Source organism: Staurois parvus, unplaced genomic scaffold, assembly GCF_062004578.1.
Source record: "Staurois parvus isolate SC_StPar_1 unplaced genomic scaffold, SC_StPar_1.0 ptg000744l, whole genome shotgun sequence".
In the NCBI taxonomy this organism is placed as follows: Eukaryota; Metazoa; Chordata; class Amphibia; order Anura; family Ranidae; genus Staurois; species Staurois parvus.
Genome location: NW_028318540.1, coordinates 195,290 through 219,893, shown reverse-complemented (window position 1 = coordinate 219,893; position 24,604 = coordinate 195,290). Strand labels below are relative to the sequence as shown.

At 41.2% G+C, this 24,604-nt stretch overlaps 1 protein-coding gene across 3 annotated transcripts in view; it reads left to right on the top strand.

Annotated features, from left to right (window-relative positions):
- NAV1 (neuron navigator 1) overlaps positions 1-24,604 on the top strand; it is a 277,210-nt gene that overhangs the window by 151,703 nt on the left and 100,903 nt on the right. For all 3 annotated transcript variants that reach the window (XM_089654094.1, XM_089654095.1, XM_089654093.1), the window contains one exon: positions 21,011-21,149. In XM_089654094.1, the coding sequence (XP_089510220.1) occupies positions 21,011-21,149 (139 nt within the window). The remainder of the gene's footprint in view (positions 1-21,010; positions 21,150-24,604) is intronic.

Genomic DNA, 24,604 nt, shown 5'->3' with positions numbered 1-24,604 from the left:
CCTCTGAACTAAAATATGACCTCAGCAAGACATTGAGTGTTGAATATTTTGTATCTCAAAAATCCAAGGTGCTAGACCAAACTATGACAATTTGCCAAGATGACTTACACGGACTCAGAGATAGGACTGTCATGATAACCAGTTCACCTAAACCATGTGAGTTCACTTCTAATGATTTTTCCACTTCACCAAGTAAAGGTTAACTGGTAGGGTTCTTACTAGGAATAAAAAAGACAGTAGTTTGATTAATACAGGCGGTTATTGTAACAATAAAATTGAAGGATCTATGCAATCAACTAATCACATCTCTGATGCTTCTCTGGATTTTGTGTGCCTTGTAGACCATGCTAACTTGGTTGGTACAGTGTTTGACAAGATCTTCTGGCTTAAACACTGGTCTGCTGATCAGGTTTCCAAATGGTTACTTGTTCAGCTTCCCTTTTTTTGGTAGGTAGGCTTTTTTGACAAATGCTACAGACAGGAAGAGCACATACCTTCTACAGACCAGCAGTGTCAGGACTTCCTTGGGTGCATAGATGCCACTTTCAGGCACAGGAAGTTTCCAAAGCTTTATGCTCCTCCACGCCAAAGAATTTAGGTGGTATGTGATATCCCTAGACTGCTAAAGCTGCAAAGCCCATTGGCAAGACTTTTTCCACACAAAGGGGTGATCCCACCCATTTGTAGTTAAACTTTGCCAATGTTTGGCTACTAAGCATTTCATACATTGGGTATAAGAGGTGGTCTTCTCTGGTTGTAAGATCGATTTTCTCTGTCTTTTGTTCAGTCTTGTATATTTGCCCCATTCTGCTGTTTGTGTAATTCATCTGCCCCCCCTTAATGTGGACTGTTTTTGGGTGTCCCACAAATAAAGGATTAAATGGTAGCATCTCCCAATATTTGCTGAAGGAAGTAGGATTTTTGTTATAAAAAAAACTCTTCAGTAGTTTCACCATCGTTTTTTGGGGAAGTGTCTTTTCTTCTTTCAGCCTGCGGCCTCATTATTTTTCTTTCTTTTTTTAATGAATGATATTTAATACACCAAGCCCTTTAATAGGCTCAGTACGCCTGGGGAGCAAGAAAGATCATGTGACCACTGATTGGCTTTCACATTATTCACATAATTGGCAGCCGGTCCTGCCAGCTACCGATTGTTAGGGGGGACTGAGACCTGTCTTTGACAGCTCGGTCTCTGTGCTGCTGTGCATTCTCAGCACAAAAACATCAGCGGCCCAGTGATGGGAGTTAAAGTGGGAGACAACAGGATAAGAAGGGTACTATGCTTTTTTCATGCCTGCTACTACTGAACTTTCTCAGCATATGCAGAGGTATAGCCACTAGGGGGCTTGTTCCTTCTTTTGAATTGCATGGTCCAACTTCCTAAAAGTGGCAGCATACCCACACATAAAGGTTTACATGGCTGTGTCCCCCAATGAACAACTGAAGGAAAAGATTTTATGGTGACTACAAAAATTTATTTTGTTTTAGATTTTGAATACTGAGAGAAATGTTTGAAAACATTCTATTTTTACCTATCTGTGCCATGTTAAAAATATTTTAATTTATTTTTTGGCCTTGGAGACTTAGCAAGAAGTGAGAGGAAACCCTTTGTTAGTCTGTTGTCAAAGGACAGGTATCAGTGTAATATTTCCCCTTTAATCTTGGTTTTGGCTTTGCATATATATTATTAGTGTTAGACATAAGAACATTTTAGTGTTTACAAACTACTGCCTGGGGGGTGGATGGGGCCCTTTATTATTATTATTAATAATAATATTATACAGAATTTATACAGCACCAACAGTTTGCGCAGCACTTTACAAAATGAATTATCCAGCCCTGAGGTCATTCTTCCTGCCTTTGACAACAATGGGGCTTAATTCCTGCCACGAACACCAACGATAGGGCATACTTCCTTCCACTGACACTAATAATGGGACAATATTCCTCCCACTAACACCAATGATGGGGCACTATTCCTTCCACTGACCCCAACAATGGGGCACTATTCCTCCCACTGACACCAATGATAGGGCACTTTACCTCCTACTGATACCTTCTATTTCCCCTCCTAATACCAAAGATGTGCCATTATTTACTCCCACTGGGCACAGTCTAGCCCCCCTGGAGTCTGAAAGAAAGTAAACTGGCCCTTTTGTTTAAAATGTTTGGAGACCCCTGGTTTAGAAAAATGAACTGCACACGTTTGAGAGATTTCTACATTTCTGTTACCTCAGTCTTGTTTTGATCCACTGTTGGCTTTGCATGCTGCAGTTTTTACAAGGAGTTTTTCGGGACTTTTAACTCCTAAGGAGACTAGCAGTAGTACTGTATTTCCTCAATTTACAGACATATTGGCTTACTCTGAATTAAAGTCTCAAAATGCATTTTGCAGCCTTTTTAAAAAATATTAATTTCTACAGTTCTTTGTTCTGAAGCTTATTTTGGTTGGGGAATGGTTCACATGTACCAAAGAGCAAACTGTAACTATTGCCATGCTTACACATTATGCTGTTCTAATCTCACCTCAAAAATTATACAATTTTGTACAGTCTTTGCCCCTTGTGCCATGTTTATTTTAGTAAAAGTGGACACTAGTAATTACTATTGGAGGCATATTAAGAGAAGCCTTTTCATTTTTGAAACATCCACTGTAGCTCATCCTGTCTGCAATTAAGATTTGGGAAGAGGAAAACAAAATAAGTAAAAAGCTGTCACAATGTATAACTTTTAGGACTGGCCCACATATGCCATTATGGGAAATAGTCATGTCAGCCAGTAAATAAACATTGTGCTAATTGATGCATTGACATATCTCCATAGACCCAAAAACGGTCTAAGCTAAATGTTCGATAGAGCAGTTTCCTTTAGCCTTTGATAATGTCAAATACAAGATGGGGAAAAAAAGATTACTTTGGGCAAAACCCTGATAAAACTACAATGGACAACTCTTGACATAAGCATGACAATTCACAAAAATGTACTTTTGACCACTGCCAGAGAAACACTTCCTTACAGCTAGGAGGACTGGCAGAGGCAGTATGCATTTTGAACCTCATCTTTGCTGTATAAAAGTCATCCTGCACAAATACTGTGCAACCTTATTCTTGACTTTGTGGCTGCCAACAATTACTATATTTGGGAACTGATTACATAAAGTAGAAGTGTCTTTTCGTCTACATATTTTAGGAATGCTCCAAATCCACAAAAAATGTGATCTGGAAATCAGTCAGACCTGAGGGGGTTTCTTTTTCAAGAAACAAATAGTTGTGTTTCAGCATTTGTATTGATTTTGAAAATATTGGGATGCCTGCCTTTACACGCACATGAACTTTAATGGCATCCTAGTCTTAGTCTGTAAGGTTCAATATTGAGTTGGAGAAACCTTTGCAGCTATAACAGCTTCAACTCTTCTGGGAAGGCTGTCCACAAGGTTTAGGAGTGTGTCTAGGGGAATGTTTGACCATTCTTCCAGAAGCGCATTTGTGAGGTCAAGCACTGATGTCGGATTGGAAGGCCTGGCTCACATTCTCCACTCTAATTCATCCCAAAGGTGTTCTGTCGTGTTGAGGTCAGGACTCTGTGCAGGCAGTCAAGTCCCTCCACCCCAAACTTGTTCATCCATGTCTTTGTGGACCTTACTTTGTGCACTGGTGCTTAGTCATGTTGGAATAGGAAGGGGACATCCCCAAACTGTTCCCACAACGTTGGGAGTGTCACAAGTTAGCCTGCAGCCTCTTGTGTGTTTATTCTTACCTCCTTGCTGCTCTTGATTCCTTCACATGTGTGTTTGTCTGTGCTCACCTGTGGTTGTCGTCTGCTATCCTTTGGGTTTTATGTCCTTCCCTTCAATCACTTCCTGGCCCGCCTCCTAGCTGGTTTGTCTGTTTAAGACATGCTCAGTCTGTCCCACTTTGCCTGAGCAACTTCGTGTTGTTTCCACTGTGAATCCTATGTTGTCTATCTGTGTACTGACCTTGCTTGTTTTCCGCCTGTCCTGACCTCGGCTTGCCCATCGGATTCCCTGTGTCTTCTCCTGTTGTACCCTGCTCCCGCTAGCGGTCTCCTCCACCTCAGCTGGGTGTACCTGGTTGCCGTGACCTGGTCCCAGCCTGCTGCAAGTCCATCCCCACCATCAGGGGCCCTAGTGAACAAGCAGGCTGGGGCTTAGACTCCGAGCCCTGGGGAATCCCAAGCTGTGGATCTATAGAGCTCACTACTATAGGCATGACAGGGAGCATGAAATTGGCCAAAATGTCTTGGTATGCTGACACCTTAAGAGTTCCTTTCAGTGGAACTAAGGGGCCAAGCCCAACCCCTGAAAGACAACCGCATACCATAATCCCCCTCCACCAAACTTTACACTTAGCACAATGCAGTCAGGCAAGTCTCCTGGAAATTACCAAAGCCACACACATCAATTGGATTGCCAGATAGACTGTCCCATGTCTGTGCTCTTCCTCCCCACTGACCCTCCGTCTCTTCCTGTAACGTCACATCCTGCCGGTGTGTTCCAGGCTGATTACTAGGCTTTTTCCTGCATAAACGCCGCTGGATCGGCTCTACAGCACCACCACTTTGCGGGATTAACTACTGCAGTGTCTCTTACCATCTCCATCAGCCCAACTGCTATTGCACTAACCACCGGTGGCGCCTGCAGGTTGTTTTGAGGAACGGTCATGTCTCATATACACAGATGAGCTTATTTGATTACTTCCTTTGTGAATGTTTTTAATGCTTTGCTATTAAATACAGTGTTATTACTACACTCAGACGGTGTAGTCTTTTCTTCTGTCCCTGCATACAGAGCTGGCTTGCTCCGAGGATGGCTGCCGTCTTTTTGTGCTAAAAATATTCCAGGCAGATTGCCTAAGAAACTCTTACAAGGACTTGTTGTACACCAATGCATTCACATACCCTGTTTTAAAGTATGTGTATGCCAATATTGCCATTATCATCTTTTACTTTATATTTTTTATCCTTTTCACCCTTACACTACTTTACTTCTGTGTGCCAGAGTTACTTGTTCTTTACTATAGAATTGCCAGACAGAGAAGCGTCCAGAGAACACGTCTCCACTGCTCTAGAGTCAAGTGGTGGCATGCTTTACACCACTGCATCCGACGCTTTGTATTGCACTTGGTGATGTAAGGCTTGGATGCAGCTGCTCGGCCATGGAAACCCATTTCATGAAGCTCTCTACGCACTGTCGTTCTGCTAATCTGAAGGCCACATGAAGTTTGGAGGTCTTTAGCTATTGACTGTGCAAACAGTTAGCAACTTCTGTGCACTGTGCACTTAAACATTTAATAGCATGGGAATTTCACAGATGGACTTATTGCACAGGTGACAACCTACCACGGTACCACACTTGAATTCACAGCTCCTAAGGGCTCGTTCACACTAGGCTGTTTTGCCAACGCTTGCCAAACGCCCCTATAGCACCACTCAAATGCATTATAGGTGTTTGCGGAGCGTTTTTAACGCTCGGCAAACGCTCCACAAACGCCGCATGCGCGGTTTAGCGGAGGTTGCTAGGCGTTTGCCGAGCGTTAATAACGCCCCACAAACGCCTATAATGCATTTGAGTGGTGTTACCGCTCCGCAAACACCCCGCAACCGCGTCGCAACCGCACCGCAAACGCCGGCCGGGCGTTTGCGGAGCGGCACCATAGACGAGAATAGGAGGCTTCAAAGCCTCCTGACTCGACCAGAGGCGTCCGTTTTGCCGCGACGCAACGCGACGCGACGCAAACGCTCCTGTTAGAACAGCACCATGTGCTGTAATGTGCAGAATTGGCAGAGGCGTTTGGGAAGCGGTAAAAACGCTTCCCAAACGCCTCTCTGCCGCCTGCACACAAGGCTAGTGTGAACGTAGCCCAAGAGCGACCCATTCTTTCACAACTGGTTGTAGGAACAGTCGACAGTAGGTGCTTGATTTTATACACCTGTGTTCATGGAGGTGATTGGAACACCTGAACACCTAGATTGTATGATCATGAATAGAATCACAATGAAGGTGGTGATGTCTTTATTTTAAATTTTAATGTGCATAGTTAGTAGTTGAAGTGGATGGAATTTTACTTTTCACAACGTTTGTTTTTCACGTTTCACAAAGCACTACTCAGTGGTGTTGATAGGTACAATTACTGACCTATTTCTGAGAGCTAGTTTCTTGGCTGTTTCTGATTTCAGTTTTTTGGAGGATAAGAATGAGTGTGCAGCAGTGAACATAGAACTGCTGATATTCATGCTTTTTCAGTGACCTTGACCGTGGCCATTTGATCCTCATGACTGCAATGCAACTAGCATTTTTAGAATGCTGGTTGCATTTAGCATTCTTTTTAGACCATCTTACTCTAATATTTTATATCCACTACACCCAAAATTGATGTTGACAAGGCTTTCTCAATTCCCCACTACTGGATGGTTGTGACAGGCTGTGAGCTTCGCTTATAGAAGGAAAGCTCACAGCCTGACTTTGACTTGAGATGTGGAGAGTATGTATATGTATGTGTGTATATATATATATATATATATATATAGCCTTGAAAAAGTATTCATACCTCTTAAAATTGTTCACATTTCGTCATGTTAAACACAAAGAGGCACATAATTGTGAAGTGGAAGGAAAAGGATAAATGGTTTTCAAAATTCTTAACAAATAAATATCTGAAAGGTGTGGTGTGCATTTGTATTCAGCCCCCCTGAGTAAATACCTTGTAGAACCACCTTTCCTTGCAATTACAGCTGCAAGTCTTTTTGGGTATATCTCTACCAGCTTTGCCAATCTAGAGTGAAATGTTTGCTCATCATTCTTTGAAAATAGCTCTAGTTCTGTTAGATTGGATAGAGAGCATCTGCGAACAGCAATTTGCAAGTCTTTCCACAGATTCTCAATTGGATTTAGGTCTGGACTTTGACTGGGCCATTCTAACACATGAATATGCTTTGATTTAACCATTCCATAGTAGCTCTGGCTGTATGTGTAGGGTCGTTGTCCTGCTGGAAGGTGAACCTCCGCCCCAGTCTCAAGTCTTTTTCAGACTCTTTAACAGGTTTAATTCTAAGATTGCCCTGTGTTTGGCTCCATCCATCTTCCCATCAACTCTGACCAGCTTCCCTGTCGAAGAAACACATCCCCACAACATGATGCTGCCACCACCATGTTTCATGGTGGGGATGGTGGGTTCAGGGTGATGTGCACTGTTAGTTTTCTGCCACACATAGCGGTTTGCTTTTAGGCCAAAAAGTTCAGTGTTGGTCTCATCTGTCCAAAGCACCTTCTTCCACATGTTTGCTGTGTCCCCCTCATGGCTACTCACAAACTGCAAACTTGACTTCTTATGGCTTTCTTCCAACAATATTTTTCTTCTTGCCACTCTTCCATAAAAGCCAGATTTGTGGAATGCACAACTAATAGTTGTCCTGTGGACAGATTCTCCCACCTGAGCTGTGGATCTCTGCAGCTCCTCCAGAGTTACCCTGGACCTCTTGGCTGCTTCTCTGATTAATGCTCTCCTTGCCCGGCCTGTCAGTTTGCAGTTGTGCCATACTCTTTCCGTTTTATGATGATGGATTGAACAGTGCTCCGTGAGATGTTCAAAGCTTTGGATATTTTTGTATAATCTAACCCAGCTTTAAACTTCTCCACAGCTTTATCCCTGACCTGTCTGGTGTGTTACTTGGCCTTAATGATGCTGTTTGTTCGCTAACGTTCTCTAACAAACCTCTGAGGGCTTCACAGAACAGCTGTATTTATACTGATATTAAATTACACACAGGTGAACTCTATTTACTAATTAGGTGACTTCTGAAGGTTTTGGTTCCACTAGATTTTAGTTAGGGGTATCAGAGTAAAGGGTGCTGAATTCAAGTGCACACCACACTTTGAAGATATTTATTTGTAAAAAATTTTGAAAACCATTTATAATTTTCCTTTAACTTCACAATTATGTACCACTTTGTGTTGGTCTATCACATAAAATCCCTATAAAATAAATTTACATTTTGGTTGTAACGTGATAAAATGTGGAATATTTCAAGGTGTATGAATACTTTTTCAATGTATGTGTGTGCGCAGCAGGCTCCCACAGTAGAGAGAACAAGAGATAGAGAGCCCTGAGCATCAGTCAGCATAGGCTTGTGCAAAGCGGCAACTAATAACAAGGTCTGGCTAACCAGTAAGATTTGGCCTTATAAATTGAGTGTCAGGGCCTGGGTCTGAACCTGGTCTGTATCTGGCAATGTCTCTTCTTGCTTAGCCGCCTGGAATGCTGGACACCTCTAGACAATTTCCTTCCTGCCTTGAACCTTGTTTGTCGTGAACCTTGAACCCTTTGCTCCTCCCATAAACTTCCTAATTTTAGCCATGTCTCTGCACTTCCCTGTTTGCCAGATTATTGTGCTCTCTCTAGCTAATATCTTACTCTTGTCTTTCTTGCTGCCATCCATATTTTTGCTGTCACTCGTTACCAACCCTTGGCTTGTTCTTCGACTATGCTTCTGATCCCAACCTGCAACCAATTGTTACCAACCTTTGGCTTGTTTACTGACTACGCTTCTGTTTGATCATTACTTGCTATATCCACTACTGGATCCCGGCTTGCTCACCTCCTGGTGGGACGATCCTGAGGATCACAACCTGGCATTAACATGCAGCCAAACCCATCTCCACCATTAGGAGCTCTGGTGAATACCGGTTAGTACTTAGACTCCGCACCTCAGGTGAGCTTGCGTCATCTGCCAAGGTGACCTGCTTGTATACCTATCCTGCTGGTCCGTGGAAGTCCTGCTACTGTTATAGCTACTGGTCTTTGAACCTGACCCCTGATTGTGACATTGAGACTTATTCCCACCCAATGTTCTACAAAGGCTCTGGGCTCCAGGACCGAGAACAGGACTTATTCAGATTCTGAGGAAACAACAAATTTGATTTCCCCATATCATTTGTCAAGTCTAGAGCCCCTCAGCATACCTGTATGTACTGTATGTGAGAAACCTAGGAGACACATCATTGTCTACAGTTTTTCCAACGAGTGCCATGCTCTCTGTTTGAACCTTATGACATTAAAGCTAAGACACTTAGAGACTTATTTGCACCCCCAGCACCTCCTGTGGTGACACCACAAGCTAGAACACAAAGATTATTTATTTTTTAATACTCATTAAGGTAATATTGTTTGTTTTGTGCCCTGTATACTGTGCAGCAGGTGGCATCAAACCACAGTTTTGACTTCCCATCTTTTACAAATAAAAATCTTGGCTTTTAACAAAGTATTCATGTTTTTTAGACTTTTTTGATGCTATGGTGATTATGCTCACTGTTCTTAGAGGATTCAATGTCAATCCCATTTCATGGTTTTTTTTTCTTTCTCCTAGCTAATGTCTAGCTTTTCAGGGATTATCTCATTATGTGTTCCTTGCCTTGTCATTCAAATCCCACTCTATACTTCAGCAGAAGCCTTCAGCCATATTATACTTTCGCTTGTCACTTGTAACTAAAGATCTGTTTAATCTTTTAAGAGGGTTTAGGTCAAATGCTAAAGATGCATATCTGTGAACGTATAATGAACACATTTCAGTAGAATGTAAAGGATAAACCTACTTTCTGCTGTTAGTCTTATTTGGATTATTTATTTCTTCTAATTATTAGTTATTCTAGATTTAAATAGATCCCACAATTCAGTTTTAAAGTTATGTAAAAAATCAGGTATAATTCTGAAATCCTGGACCTCATGTAAAGGAACTGGGGAAAAGGAAAATAAAGTTTTTGTCTATGGTAACACATTTTTCTTTCTACTTGTTTTTGTGATCTGCACAGGAAAAATGATCTGAGCTATGGGTACAACTGCCATTTTCCTTCCTTTAGTGTTCATAATGGAGCAATCTTAACAGTGTAAAATTAGTACAAATCAAGGGACATTTTGTGAAAAGACAGATATGGTAGAAAAAAAAAGTAATTTCCCAATTATAATATATGGAGAAACTGGATATTGTATTAATAAAGGAGAGGAAAACAGGAGAGCCCAAACTTGTTCGTACAGATGTGATTCTAGGATTATTTTCTCACCATGGATGCCACCTGAGGCAACTCACTTGTTTTGAAATCTCCCACCCATTAACCAGTCCCAAAAGTGGGAAAAGTAATTCATATTTAAAGACAAAACACAAGTGAATTATAATTTCTCTGCCATAGCAGCTGCAGTGTGTTCACAGAAATTGGCCATACATGAGTAAAAGAGCAGTAATACATCACTGCATTTTTTAACAATTCATCTCCTGCATAACTGTATAAAAATCTTATAAAAAGAAGGGGGATTAGTAAAATATGCAAAAGCTAGGCAATTTGGTCTACTAATTAGCATATAGTCAGATATATTCTTCCTCTATAGATAAAGCATAAAACACAGGTGCCAATGGTGGCTCTTTAAGTAATTGTTTACCTGACTCCTAGGATTCTAGTAGTTGTCTCATAAGGATAAACTATATGCTCCCCAGGCCACAATGTACCATTCTCTACAGTTAGCAATGTTATCCTGTTCATAAGCAGATGGATCCTGTAGGTGACTATGTTGCCTTTTTGTCCTTGGTGCTATTGCTAACCTATGACTACTAGCGGGGATGTTACAACATTAATTGCTGTGTACTGGTGAAGAAACTGATCAAACAGTGATCACAAGAGATTTTCTTTGCTAGAATAGGTTGCATCAAATATAGAATCACTTAATGTTTAGCTAGTCATAGTGACACATTGTATAAACTACATACACATACATACATTAAAAATGAACTTTTCTACAGCTCATGGTTCATAATCAAGAAGTTGTAGAAAAGAAGAAAGAATGTGGCATACCTAGAAAGACTGACACCCAAAGTTCAAGAAAATGATTTTCAATATTAATCATGAGATGAAAAATAATAACAATAAAGGCCAAAGACAAATTGTAGACAGCAACACTATTGGTCAGTGGAGAAATGCCTCATTGGTGGTATTGATGATAAGTATAGGTCACCCGTACCTTGGTGTTTTTTGGAGAAATGCCTATTTATAAATGTGGGTAATAAGGAAATGCACTTTTATGCTGTATGAATACCACCACAATGGTAACAACTAATGTGGTAGTACCTCCACCTTTCGCTCATCAGTCTACAAATCAGGCAGAGAGTGCAACTCTGATTTCAGCCTAAACATTATTTCAGCTATCATATACATATAAACTGAGGGATCCTAAAAGAATATATGCAACAAAACCAAGGACCTCACTTTAGTGATTATTTTAATTGGTATATCTCATGATCTAAGCAGTGCATAAGAATTGACATATTGTACAAAATAATTATTAGCAAAGCCATAAAATGTGTATAAAACCATAATGCAGCACACTATAATAATTGTACAATGTGCAGTATATAAACTGGGTGAACAGTTCTAGGGGAGGTATAAATGTGAGTTCTTGGAATTCTTGGATCACCGTACTGTCACTTTTTACACATCCCCCTAGAGATGTTTGTCCCATTTAGACATACAGCATTTAGTGCTTAGTAAAACCTTTAATAGTTGTATACATACTTTGCTAATAAACATGCAAATATTTTTTGTAAAAACAAATTCTGGTTTCATGGACTGTTTACACTCTGAGTCACGGTTATCAATATAAACTGATTTGTGCCACAATTAAGGTTCCTTAAGCCACTGTTTTTTGGGGGGGATATTTTGCTGGTTGACTACAAAGGCTGAACTTGAACCAAAGGGTGTTTCTGTGTTCTTTGTGTTCAATTAAGTGTCATCAGATAGAACCATCCCAAAGCTTGAAGTTCTGTATTCTCAAATAATGAATATATGTATGTACATTCATTAAATAACTTTGTGAAACTTTGGAATTTCTTCATAAAAGACTTGAAAAATGTAAGTCACTATAAGTAACAAGCATACCATTTAACACTGTCTTATTTTTATTAAACACTAGAAAACGTTTACATGTTCTAGAATTGGGAAGGCTGGGAATTCAACAAACAATGCTAAAGAAGTGTCTCAACTAGTAGTATATTCAGGAAGGGAGTTTGAATGGTATGCGAGCGGGCAATATATGCAGGAACAGAGTACAGAGGGTATGGCAGCATACAGTATGTTCAGGAGAAGAGTGTGGTGGGTGTGACAGAGGACAGTACTGTATGTGCAGGAGAGGAGCATGGCGGATACAGTGGGGGAAATGTGTAGGTGGTATGTGGACAGTATGACAGCTGGGAAGTGGGCAGTATGTTCATTAAGGGATTATGGACATTAACATTCATACCTGGGGACTGAGCACTGAGGTTAATGCACATGCTCTGAGGACTGGGTGTTGAAGGGTTATCACATATTCCCAGAAGAATGGGAGCTGAGGGGTTAACCCACTTGACTGGGGCTAAGGGGTAATGCTTATATGCTGAGGATAGATCACCAAGGATTTAATGTACTTGAAGTGAGGGGTTGATGCATGTTTCTTTTGTTTTGTTTTTTTAAGCCTGTGGTGGGTCACAAAATCAAAACGCTGGTAAGTGACCAAACAAAGTGTGTGTGAGCACACATAAAAAAGTGCACTTAGGGTGTGTCTCTTTAGCACCTCTCGAAGAAGTCGGACCCTTACCTGATTCCCTGGGGTCCAAGGCTCCTGACAGGAGGACCCCTCTCCTCATGATCAGCCAAAGCAGACCACCGAGTACTAGGTGAGGAGCTCTCCCGAAGAGAGACTCCCCAAGGCAGGAGAAGAAACCTAATGGCCACACATCCTTCGTCTAGATTTCAGGGTAGGCCAAGGACCCACACCCTCCAGCAAGAGTGAAAAGGCAACACAGACACCAGCACAAATGATACACATGAAGAGAACAAAAATTGTCCCGTCTTGGCCAAAAGGCCTAGCCTATGAGGCATAGTGCAGAAAAAAGGCAAGGGGGTTGTGGTAAGTGCTTGTTCTCATATGGGGTGCCAAACCCATGGTCATTCTAAGAGCACCCCCCAGGGCGCCACTCCCAGGGAATACTTGACACCACGGGCTCTCTGCCTTCCGAGCTCATGACCAGACCAAGTAGCACGGTTCAAATCAGGAGGCACTGGGCCCCTCGTAACCAAGGGAAGTACTCCCGAACCACACCTTACATGGTGCACTCTCTATTCAGTTTCCTTACCCATCAGGACATAATATCAGAAGAGGGCAAAATACAACAGCCATCCTATCCATAATTGTTGCTGTCAGACTAGCTAGAGAGCACTGTGTACTGACGGGATGCATAACTGGTGGTATGGGTGCTGGATAGATAGCGATGTGTGTAGTCAAATGCTGGACTGCATGATGGGAGAAAATAAGAAACTTTACTTCTGCAAAGTGAGGAGGCAGAGACTGCTGTTGAGCTGAACAACACTCCTGAGTGCTGAACCTCCAGACTCTAATTGGGGTCAGTGTGCAGTGTTTAAGGGGAGGACATAGACAGTGTTCCATGGCAATTTGTGTGGTGGGAGTGTGGGACTGCACACTGACGAATCTCTGGAGGACAATCTGCAAAGTGTGCTGGAGGAGGGATACAGTGGTAAGACCATTGTGTGTGAGCTGGAGGTGGAAGTTCACTTGGAAAAGACCAGTCTGTGTGATGTCACTGGGGAAGAACCAGGATGAAACTTCATGGGTAACTAGTAAAGTAAAACTTCTAAATTATATAATAGAGAGGAAGTAAAATAAGCATCCAAGATCATGAGCAGAAAACCCTTGCAAACAATTTAGTTTAGTTACAGGTGGCAATAGAAACAATATATAGAAATTTCTATTTTCTCTGGAGAAGAGGAGATTAAGGGGGGATATGATTCAACATGTATAAATACATCAGTGGTTCATATAGTGAACTTGGTGTAGAGTTATTCACCTTGAGGTCATCACAGAAGACTAGGGGGCACTCTTTACGTCTGGAGGAAAATAAATTTAATCTCCAAATACGGAAAGGCTTCTTCACAGTAAGAGCTGCGAAAATGTGGAATAGACTCCCTCAAGAGATTGTTCTGGCAAGCTCAGTGGATTGCTTTAAAAAAGGCCTGGATTCTTTCCTAGATATACATCATGTATATCATGGATGCTAACATTTATACAGTCAGGTCCATAAATATTGGGACATCAACACAATTCTAACATTTTTGGCTCTATACACCACCACAATGGATTTGAAATGAAACGAACAAGATGTGCTTAAACTGCAGACTGTCAGCTTTAATTTGAGGGTATTTACATCCAAATCAGGTGAACGGTGTAGGAATTACAACAGTTTGCATATGTGCCTCCCACTTGTTAAGGGACCAAAAGTAATGGGACAATTGGTTTTTCAGCTGTTCCATGGCCAGGTGTGTCTTATTCCCTCATTATCCCAATTACAATGAGCAGATAAAAGGAGTTCATTTCAAGTGTGCTATTTGCATTTGGAATCTGTTGCTGTCAACTCTCAAGATGAGATCCAAAGAGCTGTCACTATCAGTGAAGCAAGCCATCATTAGGCTGAAAAAACAAAACAAACCCATCAGAGAGATAGCAAAAACATTAGGCGTGGCCAAAACAACTGTTTGGAACATTCTTAAAAAGAAGGAACGCACCGGTGAGCTCAGCAACACCAAAAGACCCGGAAGACCACGGAAAACAACTGTGGTGGATGACCGAAGAATTCTTTCCCTGGTGAAGAAAACACCCTTCACAACAGTTGGCCAGATCAAGAACACTCTCCAGGAGGTAGGTGTATGTGTGTCAAAGTCAACAATCAAGAGAAGACTTCACCAGAGTGAATACAGAGGGTTCATCACAAGATGTAAACCATTGGTGAGCCTCAAAAACAGGAAGGCCAGATTAGAGTTTGCCAAACGACATCTAAAAAAGCCTTCACAGTTCTGGAACAACATCCTATGGACAGATGAGACCAAGATCAACTTGTACCAGAGTGATGGGAAGAGAAGAGTATGGAGAAGGAAAGGAACTGCTCATGATCCTAAGCATACCACCTCATCAGTGAAGCATGGTGGTGGTAGTGTCATGGCGTGGGTATGTATGGCTGCCAATGGAACTGGTTCTCTTGTATTTATTGATGATGTGACTGCTGACAAAAGCAGCAGGATGAATTCTGAAGTGTTTCGGACAATATTATCTGCTCATATTCAGCCAAATGCTTCAGAACTCATTGGACGCCGCTTCACAGTGCAGATGGACAATGACCCAAAGCATACTACAAAAGCAACCAAAGAGTTTTTTAAGGAAAAGAAGTGGAATGTTATGCAATGGCCAAGTCAATCACCTGACCTGAATCCGATTGAGCATGCATTTCACTTGCTGAAGATGAAACTGACGGGAAAATGCCCCAAGAACAAGCAGGAACTGAAGACAGTTGCAGTAGAGGCCTGGCAGAGCATCACCAGGGATGAAACCCAGTGTCTAGTGATCTCTATGTGTTCCAGACTTCAGGCTGTAATTGACTGCAAAGGATTTGCAACCAAGTATTAAAAAGTGAAAGTTTGATTTATGATTATTATTCTGTCCCATTACTTTTGGTCCCTTAACAAGTGGGAGGCACATATGCAAACTGTTGTAATTCCTACACCGTTCACCTGATTTGGATGTAAATACCCTCAAATTAAAGCTGACAGTCTGTAGTTAAAAAACATCTTGTTTGTTTCATTTCAAATCCATTGTGGTGGTGTATAGTGCCAAAAATGTGAGAATTGTGTCGATGTCCCAATATTTATGGACCTGACTGTAGGTAAAGTTGATCCAGGGAATATCTAAATGCCTCTCGGGGGATCAGGAAGGAATTTTTTCCCCTGAAGGAGCAAATTGGATCATGCTTTGCTGGTTTTTTTGCCTTCCTCTGGACCAACTGTGGGTATAGGATTACAACTTTTTTTTTTTCGTTTTGTTTTTTTTATGGTTGAACTGGATGTGACTATGTGGAGCTGTTCCAGATTTTGCAATTTCCAGTATTGTTAAATAACCTCTATGACACTGAATATGTACCCAGGATATTTTAGGGGGCAATATCACTGAGATTTCTGCACTCAGTAGTGATTACCAGTAAGTGTGAATAGAAAGAGGCCAGCCCTAGTTCCAGATCTTCTTGTTGCCATGTAGGCTTCTATGACAGCAGTCCTAGAATTCAGTTCAAAGTAAAACTCCGTCCAAAAGTTTGATTTTCTAATTTTAGATAGATTGGGTTTTTTTTATTGCTGTTAGGATTCACTATGAGGCTGAGTTCACCATAATGCGGTGCGGTACATTGCATGTGATTCACACAGGAACCGCACTGCATTCCTGTGCAAATCACATGCAATTTGTGAGCGGTGCGATTGGAGCCATACATTTTGTATGGCTCCAATCGCACCGCACCCACACCAAAAAGGTGCAGGACCCTTTTTTGGGTCCACACTAGAATCTGATCGCATAGCTATTCACACCAATGCGATCCAATTCTGCACATTGCTCCGCATTTTGCGGACGAATTTCGGGGTGTTGTTTTCTTAACATACTCACCCGCAGCGGTTCGCATGGACAGAGTGTAATTCTGATGTAGTGCGGAATTCACACAGAAAATGCTGCGAATTCTGCACCGCATTAGGGGGAAACCAACTTCAGTGTTTGCCATGTTGACCAATGTCTCCGGCCAGGAAAAGTTAGAGAAATGAGAAATGTTATTGTTGTTACTGCTACAAGAGTGGAAGAAAATCTCTAAGTAGGGACACCTGTTACAGCTGTCAAAAAGTGTGATATTTACTTTGATATTATCCAAAATATAAACAAAAAGATTAGCTAGAGTCCTGTATACAATATTGTGTTAGCTTTTGATTAAGAATCTTGTGATTGATTATCATTATTCTCTCCAGGATCTGAAGTTGGTTACAATGATAATGAGGGGTTAAATGGCAGAAATAAAAGAACAATAATGTCTTATTAGGGAAGGTACCCAAAGAGCTTGGTACAACTGCTAAATATATTCCACTGTTCAAGGGGCTTTGTGCCAACATCTATGTACACGTTATCTGAAAACATTATTAAGCACGTAAATAAGTCTAGAGCAGCCATTCTCAACCAGGGTTCAATAGAACCCTAGGGTTTCTCTAGAGTTTGCTATGGGTTCCTTGAGCAATGAGCACTTTCTGCCTCTCAGATAAGTTCCTGCTGACACGATTGATCTTTTTAGCTATCTGTAAGGAGGGATTCTTCCCAATGACCACAAGTGTAAGGAGCATTATTCCCACTGACTAATGTATCACGAGTTTAAAATACAGTAATTTGTTTTTAGCAGGGGTTGCCTGAGACCTGGAAGTTATTTCAAAAGTTCCTCTGTGTTGATAAGGATGAGATAGAATGGTCTAGACCAGTGGTCGGCAAGCCGCGGCTCGCGAGCCACATGCGGCTCTTTACACATTTTAATGCGGCTCTTCTGTGTGCCGGGCGCTCGCTCCCCTCCCTCCTCTCCCTCCTCTCGGGCGGCCGCTCCCCTCCCCTCCCTCCTCTCGGGTGGCCGAGGACTCTGCAGCTAGCCCAGCAATGATTGGCCAGTCTCGCTGCCACTCACATCCTGATAGCTAGTGATTGTCTGTCAGGATGTGTGTAGGCGGGGCAGCGTGACGAACGTGAGGGGAGCTAGGCTCCTCTCACAGTCCGCCCTGAAGACCGGAATGGCGCGGGGAGCACGGCGAGAGGAACGTGCGGAGAAAGGTAAGTGAATTGACACAGGAGGGACTTGACTTACTACTTGCTACTTACTTACTACTACTATATGAGGGATGAATTACTATATGGGGGATGAATTACTATGGGGGATGCATTACTATATGGGGGATGAATTACTATATGGGGGATTTATTACTATGGGGGAGGAATTACTATGGGGGATGAATTACTATGGGGGATGAATTACTATGGGGGATGAATTACTATGGGGGATGAATTACTATATGGGGGATGAATTACTATGGGGGATGAATTACTATATGGGGGATGAATTACTATGGGGGGTGAATTACTATATGGGGGGTGAATTAATATGGGGGATGAATTACTATATGGGGGATGAATTACTATAAAAACTCATTGAAACTAAAAACAGTGTACCATCCTATGTATTTTCAGTTTTAAAAATGTGGCTCTCAAAATAAATTTCAATCGTGGTTTTGGCGAGATTTGGCTCAGTTGAAAAAAAAGGTTGCCCACCACTGGTCTAGACCACATATGTCAAACAAAAGGCCGTGGGCCAAATCCAGCCCACCTGGCCTTGTCATGTAGCCCTCTCACCCAGCTTCATTCCGCCACCTCTGGCTCTCAGCCTCCACTCCCCGCTGTCACTTGTAAACACAGAAGGCTTCTGTGTTTACAAGGGACAGCTTTGCTTTCAGTGGCTTCTGGATGTAACAGATCCCTCACAGCGTGGACAACTCTCTGGAATACACAGGTAGTAGAGAGAGCCACCTACACAGAGAGGTACTAGCGCTGCCTAGGTAGGAGAGTGTAGAGTGTAGAGGTGCAAGGAAGCTTGGGGGGGGGGGTGTTGATGTTTTACACTGTGCATAGCTCACCCCTAAACTCTGCCCTCTGTATAAAAGAGTTGATACATAGTCTTACAGATACAACTGGTCCTTTAATGGTAACCATACTGCTGATGCTGCCCACAATGAAATGAGTTTGACACACACCCCCGCCCCCCCTACCCTGGTCTAGACTAACACAGGACATTTTTATACACTATGCCCAATGTCTTTGAATCTGTCTCAGATCTTCTCTTTACAAAAATAAACGAAAAATGATACTCTGTTCCTGATTTACCTGTTATACTTCAATTGTGACATCATCGTTGTTTATATTATGGATAAAAGTTGTAGTAAATTATGTCATCAGTCTCCCAGCCATTTTTATCGTTGTCACAGGCAAATAAAGCAGCTGTCTGGACAGCTGGCCAGGGCATGATTTGAAAGTTAAGGTTTCAAATAGTTCAATAATGAAGCTGCCTCTACTGGGATTTCCAGCTGCTTCTAACATATTACTCAGTGGTAGACATTTTAATTTCTCCTGTTTGTAACTGAAAAGATACTTTAATAAAAAAGAAACATATTTTGAAGTGTCATTGTAATTTAGTTCTGCAGATATAAAATAAAATTGCTTTCCTGAGTAGGTACTACGTTAATACATTATGCATTTATACAGCCATGTTTGTGTCTGATTTTTTTTCAGTCAACTGAAATCGATAGCCATACACTTTATTATATATCTCAACTGAAATCGATAGCCATTTATTATATATCTTTCTTTGCTTTGCAAGAAACTAAATAAATTGATTGAGAATACAATGGATCACCCATAGATGTACTGTATATGAAACACAAAAACAAAAATTCTGTATATTGAAGCTTATGGTATTTAGATATGGTGGCTGCATTTGTTTTTACGTTTCAGGCTAAGAACATTTTCAGCAAGTACAGACAATACCTGCTGATCTTGCCAATCAATTTTCAGGTTTTATTGCCAAAGCTTAATTGAACCAGCTGAGGTTATAAGCTGATTGGTTTCTATGCAGACGTGAGCCTGATTTTGCACTCTCCAGCTTTAGTAAATAAACCCCACAGTGTCCTTATCACTTTCGAAAATTAACCTTAATAATTGTGTTTAACCATGATTAATAAAAATGAACTAAAGAAGTCATTCTTAAAGTCAAGCATGTATGAAAGCTATGGCTCAATGTTTAAAGACAAGAAGGGACAAGAAGTGTGATGTAAAGAAAAAAAGCGTGAGAAAAAGAAAACCAAGGCAGCTACATCTAGGGACCAGTAATCTGCAACATATTTCATTTTTGTTGTTGAGTTTACACTTTAATGTGGAATATAGCTCTTTGGGGTTGGAGATCATGCTGGACTGATTCAGTCAGTCATTAATCATTGGGTAGGTGATAATGGGGGCAGGTTGAAGGAATTCTCTTCCGATGATTTCTGCGCAACTTAAAAATAGGGTGATGGTGAGCTCTTTTTAGGGGTTTGGGCTGCTACCTCTGGGTACAACATTGAGGTTGTTTCTGCATGTACTTGTAAAGGTAGTCGCTCCCTTTTACCTACCTTTTTCATGTTTAATATGGAATAGTCTCACTTTTCTTTGATATGCTGATTTAGAAATGAAGATTATGTTAATGAAAATGCTGTATCACATATGCAGAGGCATTGCATGAAACCACATATGAACAAAATGTACAAAAAAGTAAAATGTAAATAAACAGCCAAGTGCAGGAACTTGAATGAATATGCTGGCCACATCAGAATGAATGAAAAGTGTTGCATGTCAGTATGGGACATATTCAAGTTTGCTAAATAAATTTGCCAGGCACAACAGCCAGTCGGTTTTAATTGTAATTTTGTTTCTAGCTAATTCTGTAGCTTCACATGTTTCTCAAAAACAATGGTAACACACCTTTACTATTTGGTTTGATTTTTTAGAATTGCCTCGTTGTGATTATTGATTTTGGTTGTATCACCTGAAGTGTTAATCTGCACTTTACCTTTTGCATTCAATTACTGGTGCCCATAATATATACAAACACAAAACCTAACATTAATACAGTACTGAACAAACACATATTAACATATAAGGATGAAAAGGTGTGCCTTAGATTACATGCTATTGATGAAAAGCTCAAAGCAACATTTTTTAATCGTCTGTGGAAGGATAATGTATTTATTACAGACTGGTTTAAATAATTATAACACGGTCCACCTTATGCTTGGTTGAGAACAGCAGCATATTCAGTCTGATTCTATGTTCTGGTGGAACTACAGTAAGAGAGGGTGCAAATAAAGTGACTGTGCTGCTTGGGTGCAGGAGAAGCATTGCACCCAAAATGGAGTCAGGGCCATCCAAACATTTTTCCTGTGAAACACTTGATATTATCTGAATAATGTATCACATATTGGTATAATAAATTGCACAAATAGCCATCATGTAAAGCTGCATAATGTATTTTATATCAACAGCTGGGACGAGAGCAGCTCTATAAGCAGTGGCCTGAGTGATGCATCAGGGAATCTCAGTTCGGAAGAGTGCAACGCAAGTTCTTCGCTTACTTCCCTTCCCTCCACACCCACCACATCCAGAAGGAGCTCCACAATTGCTGTAAGTAACACATGGGAAAAGATGAAAACCTGTTTGGTAGCGGTGTATATGCACAATGCACATGCCCTGCGAATCATGGAATTAACAGTGGCTAGGTGGCTAGCACTAAGTGGCTAGCACTTCTGCCTCGCTGCACTAGGGTCGTTAATTTAATCTCAGCCACGACACTACCTGCCTGGAGTATGCATGTTTTCTCAGTGCCTACGTGGGTTTCCACAGGTACTCCGGTTTCCTCCCACACTGCAAAGACATGCTGGTAGGGTAAGTGACTCCTGTTTAAATTTGACCTAGTATGTATGTATGCATGTGAGTTAGGAACTTTAGATTGTAAGCTCCTTGAGGGCAGGGACTGGTGTGAATGTACAGTTCTCAGCATAAATGAGTACACCCCAACAGATTTGTCAGGAAACCTTTACTTTCCATTTAGAATTAACATTTTCTATGGGACACTATACTACAAAATACTCCCACAAACGCAGGCAATTGATTGCAAACAAGATTTGTTAATTTGCACACACAAAAAAATATTTCTTCTAACAAATTCATTCAAGACCATGTTGCAAAAATGAATATTGCCCAATGAAAGTCTTGGGAGCAAAGCTACATTTTTAGACAACAAAATCCTAATGAACACGAATTCAACTGCAGGTAAATCTAATCATTCATTAAACAGGTGTCCAGCAGACAGTTGATTATAAAAGGGTGTTACTTAACAAAGAAAACTTCCCAATTCATGCTGTCAGCAATGGCACCAGATGGAAGAGAAGTGTCACAAGGCCTGAGAAAGAAAATCATTTCTTTACACAAGAAAGGTGAAGGCTACCAGAAGATCAGAAAAGCTTTATTTATCAGTCAGAATACAGTAGCAAAAGTGATAAAAAAATGTAACAAAGATGGAATTGCAACCGTGTTGAAGAAAATCGCCATGCAAGTTCACTGCAGTTACCTAAAGAAATAGCAAGCCAAACTGGGGTGATTGTTTCTCATGACACAATACGACGTACACTGCAGAGGAATGGCATGCATTGGTGTCATCCACTAAGAAAGCCTCTCCTAAAGCTCATGCACAAAAAAGCCCACCTAGAATTTGCCAGAGCCTATGCTGAAAAAGAAAGTCTACTGGGATGCTGTACTCTGAAGTGGTAAGACCAAGATAAATGTTTTTGAAACTAATGGCTTCAAAACTGTATGGCTTTACAAAGGTGAAGAGTGCACATAAAAATGCATAGTACCTACAGTGAAACATGGTGGTGGCAGTGTCCTTCTGTGGGGCTGCATGAGTGCTGCTGGTATCAGGGAGCTGCATTTCATTGATGGTATCATGAATTCACAGATATACTGCTCTATATTGAAAGAGAAGATGCTACCATCACTCTGTGCCCTTGGTCATCGTGCACTTTTCCAACATGACAATGATCCAAAACACACATCTAAGGCCACTGTTGCTTTTCTGAAGGACAGAGTGAAAGTAATTCAATGGCCAAGGATGTCTCCTGATCTGAACCCAATCGAACACCTATGGGGAATTCTGAAGACACAAGTTGAGCATCTCTCTCCATCCAGCATCCAGGCTCTAAAAGAGGTCATTCTTGAAGAATGGAGCAAGATAGATGTTGCAATATGTTGCCAACTTGTTCATTCCATGCCTAGAAGACTTGGTGCTGTCCTTACAAATCATGAAGGTCATACAAATTACTAGATGTAGCAGTTTTTGTTGTGGGGTGTATTCGTTTTTGCATCAACTAAAATCTGAAGATTTTGTAATCTAAGTTATATTATTAACCTTACTTTCATGTAATGAGCTAAACAAGTGTTCTATAAAGCTCAGTTTTGTCAAAATTGTAGAAATTGTTCTTGTGTTCATTGTGATATTGATTAAAATCTTACTTTTCAAAAGGGGTGTACTCATTTATACTGAGTACTGTATATGTAAATTGTTGGCACTATATAGCTACCTGTAATAAAAAACAGTTTCATAGGCAAACAGCAAGCTCTTTGCCTATTTCTTTACCCTCCACACCCACCACATCTAGAAGCAGCTCCACCATTGCTGTAAGTAAAAAATGAAAAAAGTGGAAAATCTGTTTGGTAGCAGTGTATTTGCACAATGAATATGTCCTGCAAATCATGGAATTAGGAATTTTCTATCATATTATGTATCTAAAGGGGGTTTCTGCTGTAGTTTTAGATTATAAATAAATGATATATGAAGGCTTCCATTTCTGATTTGTGCACTGAGGTTAGTGGTTTTAGCTTAGTAGCTGCCCCCGTATTTGTCTTTGTAAAGGTACACTTTAAGCCTGCATTTTATTTGATTGCTGGGAAGTCAACTGAAGCGGCAGTGTCTCTTCTGCCATCATTTCAGAGACACTTCCCTTATTAATTTATCATTTGTCTATCTATCTGCAATCATACTTAGGGCTCGTTCACACTTGGCTGTTTTACCAACGCTTGCCAAACGCCCCTATAGTGTTTGGCAAGCGTTGGTCCGGCGTTTGCGGAGCGTTTTTTAATGCTTGGCAAACGCTCCGCAAACGCCGCATGCGCGGTTTAGCAGAGGTTGCTAGGCGTTTGCCGAGCGTTAATAATGCCCCACAAACGCCTATAATGTAGTTTGAGTGGTGTTACCCTTCCGCAACCGCTCCGCAAATGCCGGCCGGGCGTTTGCGGAGCGGCACCATAGACGAGAATAGGAGGCTTCAACGCCTCCTGACTCGACCAGAGGCGTCCGTTTTGCTGCGACGCGATGCAAACGATCCCGTTAGAACAGCACCATGTGCTATAATGTGCAGAATTGGCAGAGGTGTTTGGGAAGCGGTAAAAACGCTTCCCAAACGCCTCTCTGCCGCCTGCACACAACGCTAGTGTGAACGTAGCCTTAGAGTGACAGCTCTGTTCCTTGCTTTCCCCATTCATGCCAATGCAAGAATTGTAGATGGGATTTGGATGTCACATGACTATAAATCAAAAGTTAGCATTAGATCAGCTAAGAAAGTGTAGGCTCTGTATAATATGGAGGCATATCAGTGGGAAGGTGCAGTCCTAACCATGACTTGGTCAGCCAAGCAAACACATTTTGTTAAGTGAGGTGAGGAGGAATACTTCAAGGAACACTTGTCTCACATTTTAACACTTGTCTAACAGTTTAACAGGGATGCTGTTTGTATGGATCATTTCTAAAAGGATGCTGGAGATTTCTTTGTTCATGGGAACCTATGTTTAAAGCAGTATTAGATCCAAAAGCAAATATTTATATTGCAGCTTGCCAATTCATAGAACTTAAAAAAAAAAAGTTTTCTTTTTTAGGCTTTCTTCCTGTTATTTTTGATCTGGCCAGTAAGTTTGCTGTTCTTCAAAAAAACATGCTCACTTGCAGATGTATCAGTTGCAGCAATGAGACAAACAATTTACTACTGACAGGGGTGCTTACAATGATCAGGTTTTATTTCTGTAAA